This window comes from Colias eurytheme, chromosome 17 (assembly GCF_061535395.1).
Source record: "Colias eurytheme isolate Ceu_HAF_F1 chromosome 17, ilColEury1 Martin Lab GWU primary, whole genome shotgun sequence".
Lineage (NCBI taxonomy): Eukaryota > Metazoa > Arthropoda > Insecta > Lepidoptera > Pieridae > Colias > Colias eurytheme.
Window position 1 is genome coordinate 10,546,636 of NC_142996.1, and position 14,153 is coordinate 10,560,788.

The 14,153-nt window shown below is 33.7% G+C and overlaps 1 protein-coding gene across 13 annotated transcripts in view; it reads right to left on the reverse strand.

Moving 5' to 3' along the window:
• Positions 1-11,261: 11,261 nt before the first annotated feature.
• LOC149901474 (THAP domain-containing protein 5-like) overlaps positions 11,262-14,153 on the reverse strand; it is a 33,510-nt gene continuing 30,618 nt past the window's right edge. For all 13 annotated transcript variants that reach the window (XM_090111734.1, XM_090111736.1, XM_090111730.1 and 10 more), the window contains 2 exons: positions 11,972-12,025; positions 11,262-11,893 (listed from right to left, as the gene is read on the reverse strand). In XM_090111734.1, coding sequence (XP_089967860.1) covers positions 11,495-11,893; positions 11,972-12,025 — 453 coding nt within the window. In that variant the 3' untranslated portion in view covers positions 11,262-11,494. The remainder of the gene's footprint in view (positions 11,894-11,971; positions 12,026-14,153) is intronic.

A 14,153-nucleotide genomic window follows, 5' to 3' on the forward strand; every position in this document is an offset into this window, starting at 1 on the left:
TTTTTAGCAATGATAGACCTAATTATGAGCAATCTATCTGTACCGGTCACAAGTTGCACTTTTGAGTTTTTTGGAAGAAAAAAATAAAAAGATCAAGTTCAGTAACTCAAACTGCCCTAATATAATATTTTGACAATCGATTCCTCCTAAAGGCTTCCATGGAGGAATGTGTTTATTTTACCAATTATAGACCTAATTAAGAGCAATCTATCAGTACTGGTCACAAGTTGCACATTTCAGTTTTTTGGAAGAAAGAAATATTTTTTGATCGATTGATGTGGAAATTGTTTGAGCCAAAATCATGTTTTACTGCGTATAACTCAGAAACGGTAGGATATGGAAAAAATGATTCAGGTATTACTTGTAGATAATTTTATGGTCTTTCAACTTTTCCTTGAAAGTTTTTCTCTAACATGTACCGTTTTTGAGATTTAAGCGAAAAATGAAAAAAATGGACCCATTTCCCCCCTCCTCCCACTCCGGGGCTCCTCCTAGTGGCCCGGGGTTTTAGTATGTTTATTACCTAGGGACTCTTGACATGTTTCCGAAGAAACATCTTACGTTACTAACTCACGCACTCTAGACCCCCCTTGGAGGGACTCATTCAATGGACTAAAATCATCACTGTAAGAACACATCAGAAAAATCTTTTGAAGTGACCGTCAACTTGTGTATTTCACTTCTAGTCATCATATCAAAACCTCATCGTTTGGCAAATGTCCTGAAAAGAAAGAATTATTATTAAATAATATATCAACAGCTCGATGACAAGCAAGGTGACCCAAGTCCCAACCAAACAAAATCGCGATAAAAAACACATAAAAACTACCGACTGCGTGACAGACGGACATAATGCTCGATCATGCCGAACTATTACATTTATGCACAAAAAATAAAAGCATGCGTTATAATTAACCAATAACAATGTAATATAACAATGTAATAAGACGCTCGTGACTCCATTTTGCGTGATTGTCTCCGAAACTATCTAGTATCATTTACATTGTGTACTTACGAAGGGATTAGAAATTATGTGTTTTAATATTTATATGTGTTTAATGTTAAATATGTTTATTTTACTGATCACTGACTTCGTGATAGGTACGATGTCGACAAATGAAGTGTGAAGTGTATGTTTTATTGTTTTACGGCACACTAAATTTCCGCTCACGGCTTCGCCTGCGTTTTCAAAGAAAAACCCGCACAGTTTCCGTTTTTGTGAGATTTCTGAGATAAATATGTGTTATTCTGGATCTTCAGCTACCCACATACCAAATTTCATGGTAATTGGTTCAGTAGTATTTGTGTGAAAGAGTAACAAATAACAATCATCCATCCATCTATCCATCCATGATGAGCTATCCATCCTCGCAAACTTTCGCATTTATGTATAGTACTTACCTATTATGTAGTAGGATATAATTATATAAATTTTTAATTGATTAAGTACTTATTATATCCAATATGATTAAATTTGAAGTAGGTAATGCTGAATTGCTGAACCACTTTTTATTATAAACTAGCAGTCCGCCCCGGCTTCGCCCGTGGTACATATTTACGTTTTCTCTACATAAGAACCATCCTCGTACTTCAAGGAATATAATAAAACAAAGAATTATCGAAATCGGTCCACCCGTTCTCGAGTTATGCGCTTACCAACACATTTTGCGATTCATTTTTATATATGTATAAAGATAAAGATTATTAATGAACTTATTATTTAATTTTTAACATTTCCTACAAGTATTTGAAAATCATATTTATTATAATCGTACCTACCTATTTTTCAAAATGAATAACATAATATAATAGATACCTACAGGCTATAAATGAATACTATCCAACCCGCTGTCATTAAAATTTAATAGTCCCAGTTACTAGTCCCCTTTGTTCTCCCACGCGATATTTAATTAAACAACAAACAAGCTACTCAGTACATAGACTAGGTACATAATTTAAAACCTCATAAAATTTTTCACAAACAGACTTCATAATGTAATGGAAAAAGAGTCTATAAAAAGTTTATGTTCCGACATTTGCACAATAACTTATTCAATTAGTTATTCGTAACTGTGATCTCACCCATTACCATAATAATGAGAAATGACTCTTACATTTAACACACTTATTACTATTTTAAAATGGCAGTGTTTGAAGGACGTTGCGACCTTCACCGTCCTTTTCTGACGTGTAGCGTTGGAGAGAGACGGAGAAATTGTTTAGAGCCGGCCGCGCTTGCTTCGTCCTTGTCGCTCGCAGGGTGATTGATGATGGCATCTCGCTCGACAGTGGCATGGCAGCAGACAGAGCGTCGCCGAGTCAGTATTGCTGCTTTTTTAAATTTTAACCTAATTAGGGAATTTATGTATATATCCTAAGATAATCGGAATCAAAGTAAAGTGGTTGCTTAAATAAAGTAAATTTTTTATAATCAATTTAGTGGTTTTTATTTAAGACTATTTAACAATTTTTTAATTTACCCAAGGTATTGAATATGATCATAAATCGATTTTTTAAATGTAACGCATAAAAATTAAAAACTACACTGAAGTAAATTACCAAACCATGCACTTCCTTAATAATCGAACCCTTTGCCAAATTTGTGTTAAAATGTCCACTAATTTTTAAATGAGATATTAAGTTGAATATAATAAAGTAAAGCATGATGTCATATTTATTTAGTCGCTCATTAGTACACAATATGACACATCAGAGCACGTTGGCAACACTGCTCGCCTAACCGTGACTTTGGCTCGAATTCCGATAATTGGCAACAATTTCTCAGAATTCTCATAACTACTGTCGTCATTCTGTTTTTAGGGTTCCGTAGCCAAAATGGCAAAAACGGAACCCTTATAGTTTCGTCATGTCCGTCTGTCCGTCTGTCCGTCTGTCCGTCTGTCACAGCCGATTTACTCGGAAACTATAAGTACTACAGTGATGAAATTTGATGGGAATATGTGTTGTATGAACCGCTACAAAAATATGACACTAAATAGTAAAAAAAAGAATTGGGGGTGGGGCCCCCCATACATGTAACTGAGGGATGAAATTTTTTTTTTCGATGTACATACCCGTGTGGGGTATCAATGGAAAGGTCTTTTAAAATGATATAAAGTTTTCTAAAAAACATTTTTCTTAAAGTGAACGGTTTTTGAGATATCAGCTCTCAAAGTCGTAAAAAGTATGTCCCCCCCCCTCTATTTTTATAACTACGGGGTATAAAATTCTAAAAAAAATAGAGGTGATGCATGCTAATTAACTCTTTCAACGATTTTTGGTTTGATCAAAGTATCTCTTATAGTTTTTGAGATAGGTTGATTTAACTGTAATTTATTATATTTGCTGCTACGGAACCCTTTGTGCGCGAGCCCGACTCGCACTTGGCCGGTTTTATTTCGCTTGTCGCTAGGTTAATGTAAATTATTTTTTTGTTGTAACGAAACCGAAATGCGATGCCGTCGTTTTTTGTGCGGTTGCCTGCTTTACATAACAGTGAGATTGACATTTTGTAGATATAGGTACATCACTTTGTTAATAAATATTTTGAAATAGAAATAGATAGCACACGCACGGCTTCATAAAGTCGTTCGAGTTTTAATAATTTTATTGGAATTTGGAATACAAAAGAATTGAAATACTATCTTCTAATTCATTCTATTCATGTTCAAGAACATTGCACACAATATATTCAGAAACATTTCATACTTATGTATTAATGTGAAAGTCTATAGATAAAAGATAAAACATAGATATATCACAGTATTTAACAATATATAGATATTGTAAGAGCGTATACGCACTATGCGGGTAGCCGCATTGCGGGTAGACGTCCGGCTGACCGCAAGCACAATTATGTACGTAATATTCATTTCTATGCGCACTGTGCGGTCTGCGGTAGCCGCATCGCAGTGCGCATAGAAATGAATATTACGTACATAATTGTGCTTGCGGTCAGCCGGACGGCTACCCGCAATGCGGCTACCCGCATAGTGCGTATACGCTCTAATACTGTGGATATATTGTGAACAGTAAGTAGGTATACTCTAGACCCGTAATATAAAATAAATGGATTTAATTTCTGTGCAATAAGTGATAATTATTGTGTATGATGAATTATTTAATATTACGTCAGACCAGATGAATATTCATGCTGTGGAAAAATTTAATTAGTTTGGTACCTTCTCTATGGTCTATGGTAGGTAGAGCAGCTTATAACTTCTGTATTTTAACAAAGGTATGGGTACTTGAATAGTTTCAGTTCTCTTTCTTATTTCAATGAACATTTAAGATAAAAAAATTGCACTGAAATCTGATATCGAATAGTTTAATATATTCAGTTACCTGAACCAAGATTTTTAACACTTTATATTCACGCTAAATGATATACATATTATCTATCTTGGAAATAAATCTCATGTTCTAGAAGTTTGAAGCTAAAATAATGTTGGCACGCGCTAGTGTAAGCGGAGCCGAGTGGCACAAGCTGTCTAATTGATCTGCTGTTACAGAGTAAGGGTGGGGCATATCTGTAAATCACCTAAATAAAATAATATAATTTATTTTTATCAGATAACTGATAAGTATGTAGATATTGTGTTTGATCGTTATAATAACTTACAAACTGTACCTAGTTCCTAATAACAATATAAATAGGTACAAAAGAATTATTAAAATTTCTTTTTTCCGTAACGACTTATCCTAATAACTGTTCTGAAAGTAGATTTAAAATAAGTTAGTAAGTAAGTACCTTAAAAAAAATTAAAAGCCATCTGTTATATAATTATTATTATTATAAGTAGCAACAATTTTAATCAGCTTTGTTATTTATTCACATACCTATAACCAATCTTAAAATGTTTCCTATCCAACATACTTACCTATCTTTTTCCCTCGGATGATGATAACTGGTTTCCCAAGTGTTTTGTTGCTTATAGTTTTTATTCCTATCAATCATGATTTGAATGAATATAATATTTTTTAGTGTGTACACGCACCTTTACTAGCAGTATTTTTTAAAGATGCAGTTACACTGGGCCAGTGTCACGCTATATTATATCGACTTGGCGGAGTTTGCAAAAAATGCTTGGCTGTAACTAATCGCCCTGTCACACTACATTGCACGTTGAAATTTTAAATTCGTATATTTTTGAAGAAAATGCAATAAATTTTAGCCGGTACGTTGCGGTTGACTTGCATACATCATGTAATATGTATCATGTAGGTAATACTTATTAAAGAATAAAAAATACTTGTAGGTTTATCATACTACTGTTCTATAAGAGAATAGATGCCTCAATGTATGTTTAAAAGTTATTAAAACTATTTTTAATACCTACTGAATACTGATGTAACGCATATACTTACCAACTTAGTAAAGATATGTCTTTTATTTCAATTAAAAAAGGCTTATTAATAAGTACAATTTGTGAAGATTATCCCCGTCCAAACTTTCAAAATCCTTACACTTTCTTATTAATATTTTTGCAAAGGGTTTAAATCCGAAAGCCCGAACCCTCCCACTTGTCAAAAAAATATATTGAAATTTTAAACAAATTCAACCCTTCAACAAAAAAAATCGCTTATAAAGTTACGGTAACTTAACCGGAACCTGTAATCATCTTAAGCTACGTTAAGTCTTATAAGTTAGACGAATACAATAGCTTTACGTTGTAATTGACCACCTGTTCATAGAAAATCCCTTTTGTGTTAAAAAAACACAGGTAGCTCCTGTACTATGCACAAAGGGTTATAAACCTTATTGCATTGAGTTATGGTGTAAATTCGATTGGATATCAATTTCTGTCGAACTACGAATTTTTTATGAAGGAAACCAAAATGTTAAGAACGACTCAGCTTTTTGCCGACACGTTCTTATCGATTTGCCGGCTTCGTGATTTCGCTGCCTTTTGATTAAGCTTTGGCCACATCTGGGATATTTTTTTCTTTGAAAAAATTACTTACCATAAACTATAATTTCTGCTTATTAGCACATGCTAAGTACATACTTAAACACCTGTATTTACTCGTATACTAGGTAGCTTATTCGGTCAAATTTATTTTGTGTTTAAATCAGTGTTATTGATTATCAAATTTTACCTAATAGTTAGACAACTTTAAAAGTCCGTTTACATAATTTTTTTGGTACTTACATATATTAACGAACTTAACCAGATTAATTAATATTTAAGCATTACCTATATCAAATGATAAAAATAACGAAATAGGTAGGTAGTAGGTACGTTCGTTCCACTCTGCACCAACAATTTCCTACCTATCATCCCTGAACCAAAGAACTTCACCAATACGTCCAAAGCAGGATCAATTGTAATTTTTTTCAGTCAATTTTGTGCGGAACCCAATGCATCACGGCAGAGCTGGCAGAACCCCAAGACGACCTCCAGCTGATTTATTATTTAGATATTTTATTTCGTCCATCTTTATATTGCTAGGAACCAACCTTAGCGAGACATTTTTCAACCAATTGTGAAGCATGATTATGTATGATTATTTATTATTTACGTGTAAGTTTTAAATGAAGTGTTAGTACTGTATGTTATTTGCATAGTGTGTGTTGTCTTAACTATAAAGTGCATGTTTCGTGTTTATAATATACTAGCTGCACTCCGCGGTTTCACCCGCGTGGCTCCGCTCCTGTTGGTCTTAGCGTGATGATATATGTATAGCCTATAGGCTAGGCTAAGGCCCCAGTAATAATAATGTACTTTGTGGCTAAGGCTATAGCCTTCCTCGATAAATGAGCTATCCAACACCGAAAGAATTTTTAAAATCGGACCAGTAGTTCTTGAGATTAAGGCGTTCAAACAAACAAACAAACCAACTCTTCAGTTTTATAATATGATTCATTATTATTTTGACATTAAAATAATATTATTTGTTACATATTATGTCGATGTATTGATGGGATATCAATTAATTTATTTAAATCGTTTCCATCTAGATGCTTGTGAAAATGATCGAAATTTTCAATTTATATGCACCACTTCGCCAATTGATATGAAATTTGGCATCCAACATATCCAACGACCAATCAACGTCATAGCCAGTTACTATTATTACGTCATTGTCTGTAATTAAAATTCTTCAAAATGTACATGAACAGCGTAGATTTTTGTCTTTTGTTTTGTATTATTATTATTTTTTTGTTATACTTAACTCCCATATAAAAAGACGCCGCTGTTGTGCTTGTGGCCTAAACGATTATTTGAATAATTGTCAAACCATATTATGTTCATTTCCTAAAAATTACTCACGAATAAAAATGTTTACTTTAAGAAATGAAATCTTAGTGTAAACAACGTTGGTAATCCTTCAAACAAACAAATGATTTATAAAATATCGTTCACAACAAAAATATAAAAACAAGAAGAAAACCTACACAGTTCGCATAAGCTTCATTAGCGACGTCAATCCGAGTATCGTTCGAATTACGATTATTTATTGTACATTATGTATGCTACTGGTATTAATCATTTCCTCAACTTGTCAGATATAATATTCGCATTTAGCTATCAATTTATCTTCGGGCCAATGAAGCGAATACTTTGTATCGAGTCGCGACGTGACTTCGATTTTTTGCTTTATCCCTTCGAGATAAATCTCAAGGATTCGGACCTTTTTGTCGTACTTTTTTATATTGAACACAATTGTACGTTACGCCCGTATGTCCATGGCAACTGAGAAGCCTATTTTTATAATGATATGTCAGATTTGACAGCGCATTTTTGTACCGCCCGGTTTCGTTATTCAAATTTTTATTACACGTAGTTTTTATACAGTTTCTTTTGTTTTATATTACCTATTTGAACAACCTGATCTTCTCTGAATGAACAGAATCGGTATTATTATTTATAACATGTTACATAAGTGGGTAAACGGGTATAAATGTTTATCCACGTGTATGATCAATGTGTTATATGTGGTTAGGTATATTATGATTATGCTTGTATGTAAAGTTATAAAGATTTTTATTTTGTAAATGGACAACGTCAATGTGTAAGAACAGATAAAAGTAAGTCATTTGGGTGATTCAAAAGCCCACATAACCGTCTGATTTAAAATCGAAATAGTCAATTTGAAAATAGAACAAAAGTCAACAATGAATTCTTTACAATTTCTCTGAAAACGTAAACATGAATATTTTCAACGCAAATATATTTGAGCAGACGAACGCGTCTATTTCATCACGAATCAAACTAAACATTTTATAAAACTTTACGATCGAATAAATTCTAATGCTAGCTCTTCACTCTCGTCGAGGCTAGGCGAGGGAACGCGAGCACGAGAGTGTAGTCGGAGCCCTCGCGTCACATTGCCGTGCCTCGTCTCGCCTCGTCTGGTCTCCGCCTGGAGTCGGTTTTTTGGGCGCGAGTCAAAGGACGCGAGGCGCGAGAGCAGACGAGGCGAGATGCGGCGTCCACATTCTCGCGTTCATTCAATCAGTATGCCACAAGACTTTTCGTTATCAATCAATATTTCGTTATCCACCATCGCCTTCTTCTCCAATGCTAACTAACTTTATAAAGTGTGATATACTTTAAAAAAATACTTTTATTGTAGTGATTAATTTTAATAAATTTTAATATAATTGTAATTGAATAAAATTTGCAATTTTAATAATAATTATTTGAATTCTGTATATAATTAATTACTCATTAAATTTTTATTATATCATATTTTTTATAATTTGACGAATATAATTGTAATTTTAAATTTGTAATTGTAATACTTTTTTGGTTTACCTATATAATTAATTTTATTAAATTTCTTTAATTTTTTTTTAAACTAATATTTAAATTAATAAATTGACGAATTGTAATCGTAATTAACATTTTGAACGCTGTAATTTCCTATAATTAGATGTGCAGAAGATCATGTACTTGGATTAGATGTAACGAATGGAATCTGTATCCTCTGTTGGAAATTCTAAAATAAATAAATAAATAAATAAAATTAATATACGCAAAGACGCATAGAGTTGCGGCTATTGACACTTCAAGCACGTCCATTATGCTCGCGACACAGAGAGAACTGAACAAAGGCGAGAGTGAAGATGGATACAACCTCGTGTTGTCTCGCCTTGCTTAACCTCGCTAAACCTCGCCTCGCCTAACCTCGACGAGAGTGAAGAGCTAGCGTCACAATGAACACGTTAATCCGATCTACGCAGAGATTATTCCCGTATTAGAGGGAGAAGGTTGGCGAAACGCACGAGTGCGACAGAGAGGGGAGATAGGAGCATGTTTTTTTGGGTCATGGGTTCAGTGCTCGCGAAATGCGCGGCGAATGTGTGAGTACATGTAATATATTGTTCTTTACGTGTGCTTATGTTATGTAAAATATAAATTAAATGATTATTTTTAGTTGTACATTTTATTTGGACCCAATTTGATGAAACAAAATATTTTTTTACGTAAAACGTGTTTGATTGTGATTTCAGAACTGTGAGTTGTGACGTCCAAATGTGTTTTTTTTAATATGTATAAAAAAATGGGTAGGTAGTAGGTACTTACCTAATTTTTCTTTTACCTATTTTACGACGGTGACACCAACAGTCTCATCATTCCTGAGATCAGCTCCAAAGAACTTTATGTTAGTAAGTAGTCTAGATTCTAGAATCTAGTTATACTTTATGATGATGTTGACGTGATTTGAAAATGACTGTCATTGAAGCCAATTAGACTAATTATGGCAAATCTTTTCATTGTACTAGAGCCATAATATCTATATACTTAATATTATCTCGAAACTGCAATTAATTAATTAAAAAATATCCTGTCCAGGATTTTCCCAGTAAACCCCTTTTTTAATACACTAAATTTATTATAAAATTGGTCTCATTCTATTATCATTAATTATCACGCCGGTGAAGGTCGACCTATATTTGGATCTTAGACTACTACTAATATTGAACCATATCAACAGAAGAACCAAATCTTTACTATAGAAGAGTAATTTCACTGCGACCTTGAAGCTGTTAAGACTACAGTTGTTAACTACAGATACCAATTGGTGCATAAAGCTACTTCTAGTAATTTATCCCCAATGTCATTTCAATCCAGGATTATATAATATGTTATTTTGCGATAAAAAGATGGATTCCCATAATGACCTCTTAAAACATTTATAGGAACATAGATTTTCGGTATAAAGAGACTATGTCTTATTTTGGATCTTCACCTACATACCGAATTTCATTGTAATCGGTCCAGTAGTTTTTACCTGAAAGAATTAACATCCATCCAACCATCCTCACAAGCTTACGCATTTATAGGTAATATTAGTATAGGATATATTAGGTCACCTATCATCTCACCTGCCCTTGAAGCTAGGTCGTCTAGATATCCTAGCCTTGTTCTAGGTCACCTGCTGTCTGACGTAAGGGCTGTTACATCAGTTTATAGCTTTATATCAGTTCATAGCCCTTTGATAACCGTTTATTTTAAATTATTTACCTACCTGTATACTTTTTTGTTTATAAAAATAACTAGCTTTCCGCCCGCGGCTTCGCCCGCATTTTCAAAGAAAAACCAGCATAGTTCCCGTTCCCGTGGGATTTCCGGTATAAAACCTATCCTATGTGTTAATCCAAGTTACCCTCTATATGTGTGCTAAATATCATTGTAATCGGTTCAGTTGAATTTGCGTGAAAGAGTAACAAACACACACACACATCCTCACAAACTTTCACATTTATAATAATATTAGTATTTAGTAGGATGTCTTGATCCAGCAGGAGTCGGGACAAGTTGTAATTTTATTTGTTTCGTTAAGAAAATTGATAAATGAAACAGATGTGTACAACGTTTTTGCCATACTCCCCCCAAGGACACACAGGACAAACGTCCTAAAATAAAATTATTTATACAAGTAATTGATTAAAACAAAATTATTTAAAAAACACTAAACAAATCGTTGTCCTCTTTATTGTAATCAGTCAGTTAAAATTATAATGAAATGGTACATCAGAAATCAATTGAATTACCTAGAAAACAAAAACGAGTATAGCATCATAGTTTAACATGTATTCTATAATAATTATTACACATTGCAAATTATGAAAAAAATTGAGACATTTTTTATATCCTAAGTAACAGTATTTACACTTTTTAAAGTCGTGGAAATCAATAAGTCGATAAAATATTGACTCTAATATTTTGAAATTAAAAAAATCCTGACAAAACACTATAAAATCAAAAATTAGGTATCAGAATTTAATATTTTAGAAATATTTAGACAAAAGGAACTTGGCAAATCGCATAACGACTATTCCGGTGAAAATTGTTTTGGTAGTAACAGCTGTATAAACCCTTAGACGAAATATGTCGCATATATTGAAAAATTAAAGTCCACTTATAAATTATAGTTCTTTTCACATTGTCCGGGATTGCAGTAGAACCTGGAATTCCCTCATTACACAAAAACACTTTCCACGAAAATTCAGACTTGAACCGTCAAATGTTATAAATGTGTTTTAATTGTTCATATGATGAACCACGTCCACTGTTATGCTGGTCCCTTGCTGTATTTGGTTGAGAAGCGCCTCAGAGCACAACTTCTGTATGTTCAACTGGCAGAGCGTCCTGGTTTCATACGTCATCTTCTGCAGTTGGAACCCTATGTACTTCCCGAAGACGAGACATTCATCGTTGTCGTTGTTATTAAGCATGATGTCTTTTAATTCGTCAATCTTTGCGTTCAGATCATCGATTTTGGTCTTCTGCCGCTTGGCAGGAGGTTCTGCTGCAGAAGTACTGGGTGCCGTGATCTCGTAATCACTGAAACAGATTTCGCTTTTTATCTCCGGTCTATCCGGTTCGGAGCCGGTGGACGCAGCATCATCACTTTCTACTTCAACCTTCACTTGGGTCAACTGGAAACATAAAGCATTGTTAATTTTGCTATCATGATGATGAATATTTGTTGCTCTTTCAAATTACATTGTGCTTACCATTTCTTCATCAGTTTGTTGTTGGCTGGTTGGCTGGTTGCTTGTTGAGGATGGCTGGAAAAAATAATAATGGTTAGTAGAAATACTATGTATTTGAAAAATATTTAGATTTGGTTTAATGGGTATATTTAAAATATTTAATGGGTATATTTAAAAAACTATTTTCATAAAGATAATATATAGTGTGACTGAAGTCCCGTGTAGTGGGGTAAGGGGCAGATGCATTATTCATACATCTGTTTCACTGATCGACTTTTTTAGGGACAAGTAGGTGATCAGCCTTCTTTGTCCTGCCAGACTGAGACACTTTTTTTTCTTCGTCTCCACCGGGAATCGAACCCAGGGCCACTCGGCGCTACGCTCACGCGTCAACCACTGTACCAATGAGGCGGTCGAATAAAGATATATAGCGTCGTACATATTTATTTAATGTAAACAATATAAGTTTGACCATTTATTCTGTACTAGCTTTCCACCCGCAGCTTCGCCCGCGCAGTCAAACGAAAAACCCGTATAGTTCCCGTCCCGTGGGATTTCCAGGATAAAACCTATCCTATTTCCCGGGATAAAAAGTAGCCTATGTCCTTTCTCGGGTATCAAAATATCTCCATACCAAATTTCATGAAAATTTGTTAAGTAGTTAAGGCGTGATTGAGTAACAGACAGACAGACAGAGTTACTTTCGCATTTATAATATTAGTATGGATGTGTGCCGATTTCAACAACCTTCAGTTTCGATAAACCTTTGTACACAGTATTTACATCTTTTTATTTGTAAATCTGGCAGACGCAGGATAAGGAATTAAATATGTACATTGATATAATGGAGGCTATCATTAGAATAAAACAAGATATTTATTATAATATAAATATTGCGAATAAAAAGGGTTATTTAAAGAAAATAAAACGCTCGTTTGTACGGAATTAGTGTCGCGACTCCGACTCGCACTTGACCGATTTATTTATTGACAGATCATTCACAGCATTCGAACAGTAATATTCTTGGATTCAGGATTAACTGCTCAAAGTTAACTGTTTTCTCCTCTTTTAGGCTTTAGCTGAAATTCTACTGCGAATTCATCCTGAAAATTAAACGAAATCAGTAAGAACCTAAGTTAAAAAAGCGCATGTTCCGAACACACGTGTCAGAAATGAAACTTCTTAGACAAGATTCCAAAATTGTCGCCTTACTCCATGACGTGACGGTATTGCGACGACCATGAAATTTTAATCTCAACGCACCTATAAAATTTCAATTAAAAAAAATGTCTGAGGTGTCACATCATCACATGAGGAACACCCGAATCGATTAAACGAAGTTCCTTTGGATTTGCAATAAGTACCTATAATAGAGATGTAATTAAATAAATTAACAATATTTAGGAATTAAATGATACATGAAATAAGTGAAGGAATGATAATAAAACCAAGTTATGGATATACACATTTTGTTTTATTTTTAATTGTTATATAAAATACATGTAAACTTAATTATAAATTTGGTTTATGGTAACTGAAATAAGACACATATATTTATGATTCATTCGTAAGTTTCTTGAAAAAACTGCATCGATGGTAGTACATATTATAGTGTGTTGTAGATATTGCTGGATTAAGTACATCCCTGGATGGATATAGCAAACCTCCTTTATCTTTTTGATCGATAAATTTGTGCATAGAATCTCTTGAATTGTACCTACTTAAAATATGCAAAAATGCAGAAACTGTCATACGACAGTTCACGGGTAGACTAACAAATGTAAAAAAAAGACGGGTTGCACTCCGGGAGTGCCGGCAGAAGTGAAAACTTGATTTAATAATCAAGTTTTCACTTCTGCAAACTTCTGCGTTGAGCATGTTTGATATCCATCCGTCTTACGCTTTTTCGATCAGATCACGTGTCCTGACGCGAGTTTAAGATTTTATACCCATTACAGAAAAAGTGCTCAACGCCGCTAAAGAAGTTTTCACTACAAAAAATATTTTAGTTGCGAAAACATTACGGCATTTTGTCGGTACTACATTGTTTGAGGACATATCATTCCATCATATTGGTGAATTCCCAACATCTAATCATGTAACCGATTTGATAAAAGTCGTTATTGAGAAATATTTAGATATCCGAATACATTTTTTACTAAAACATACTTCAGAAATATGTATAAGATTGTCAGCCCTTCGC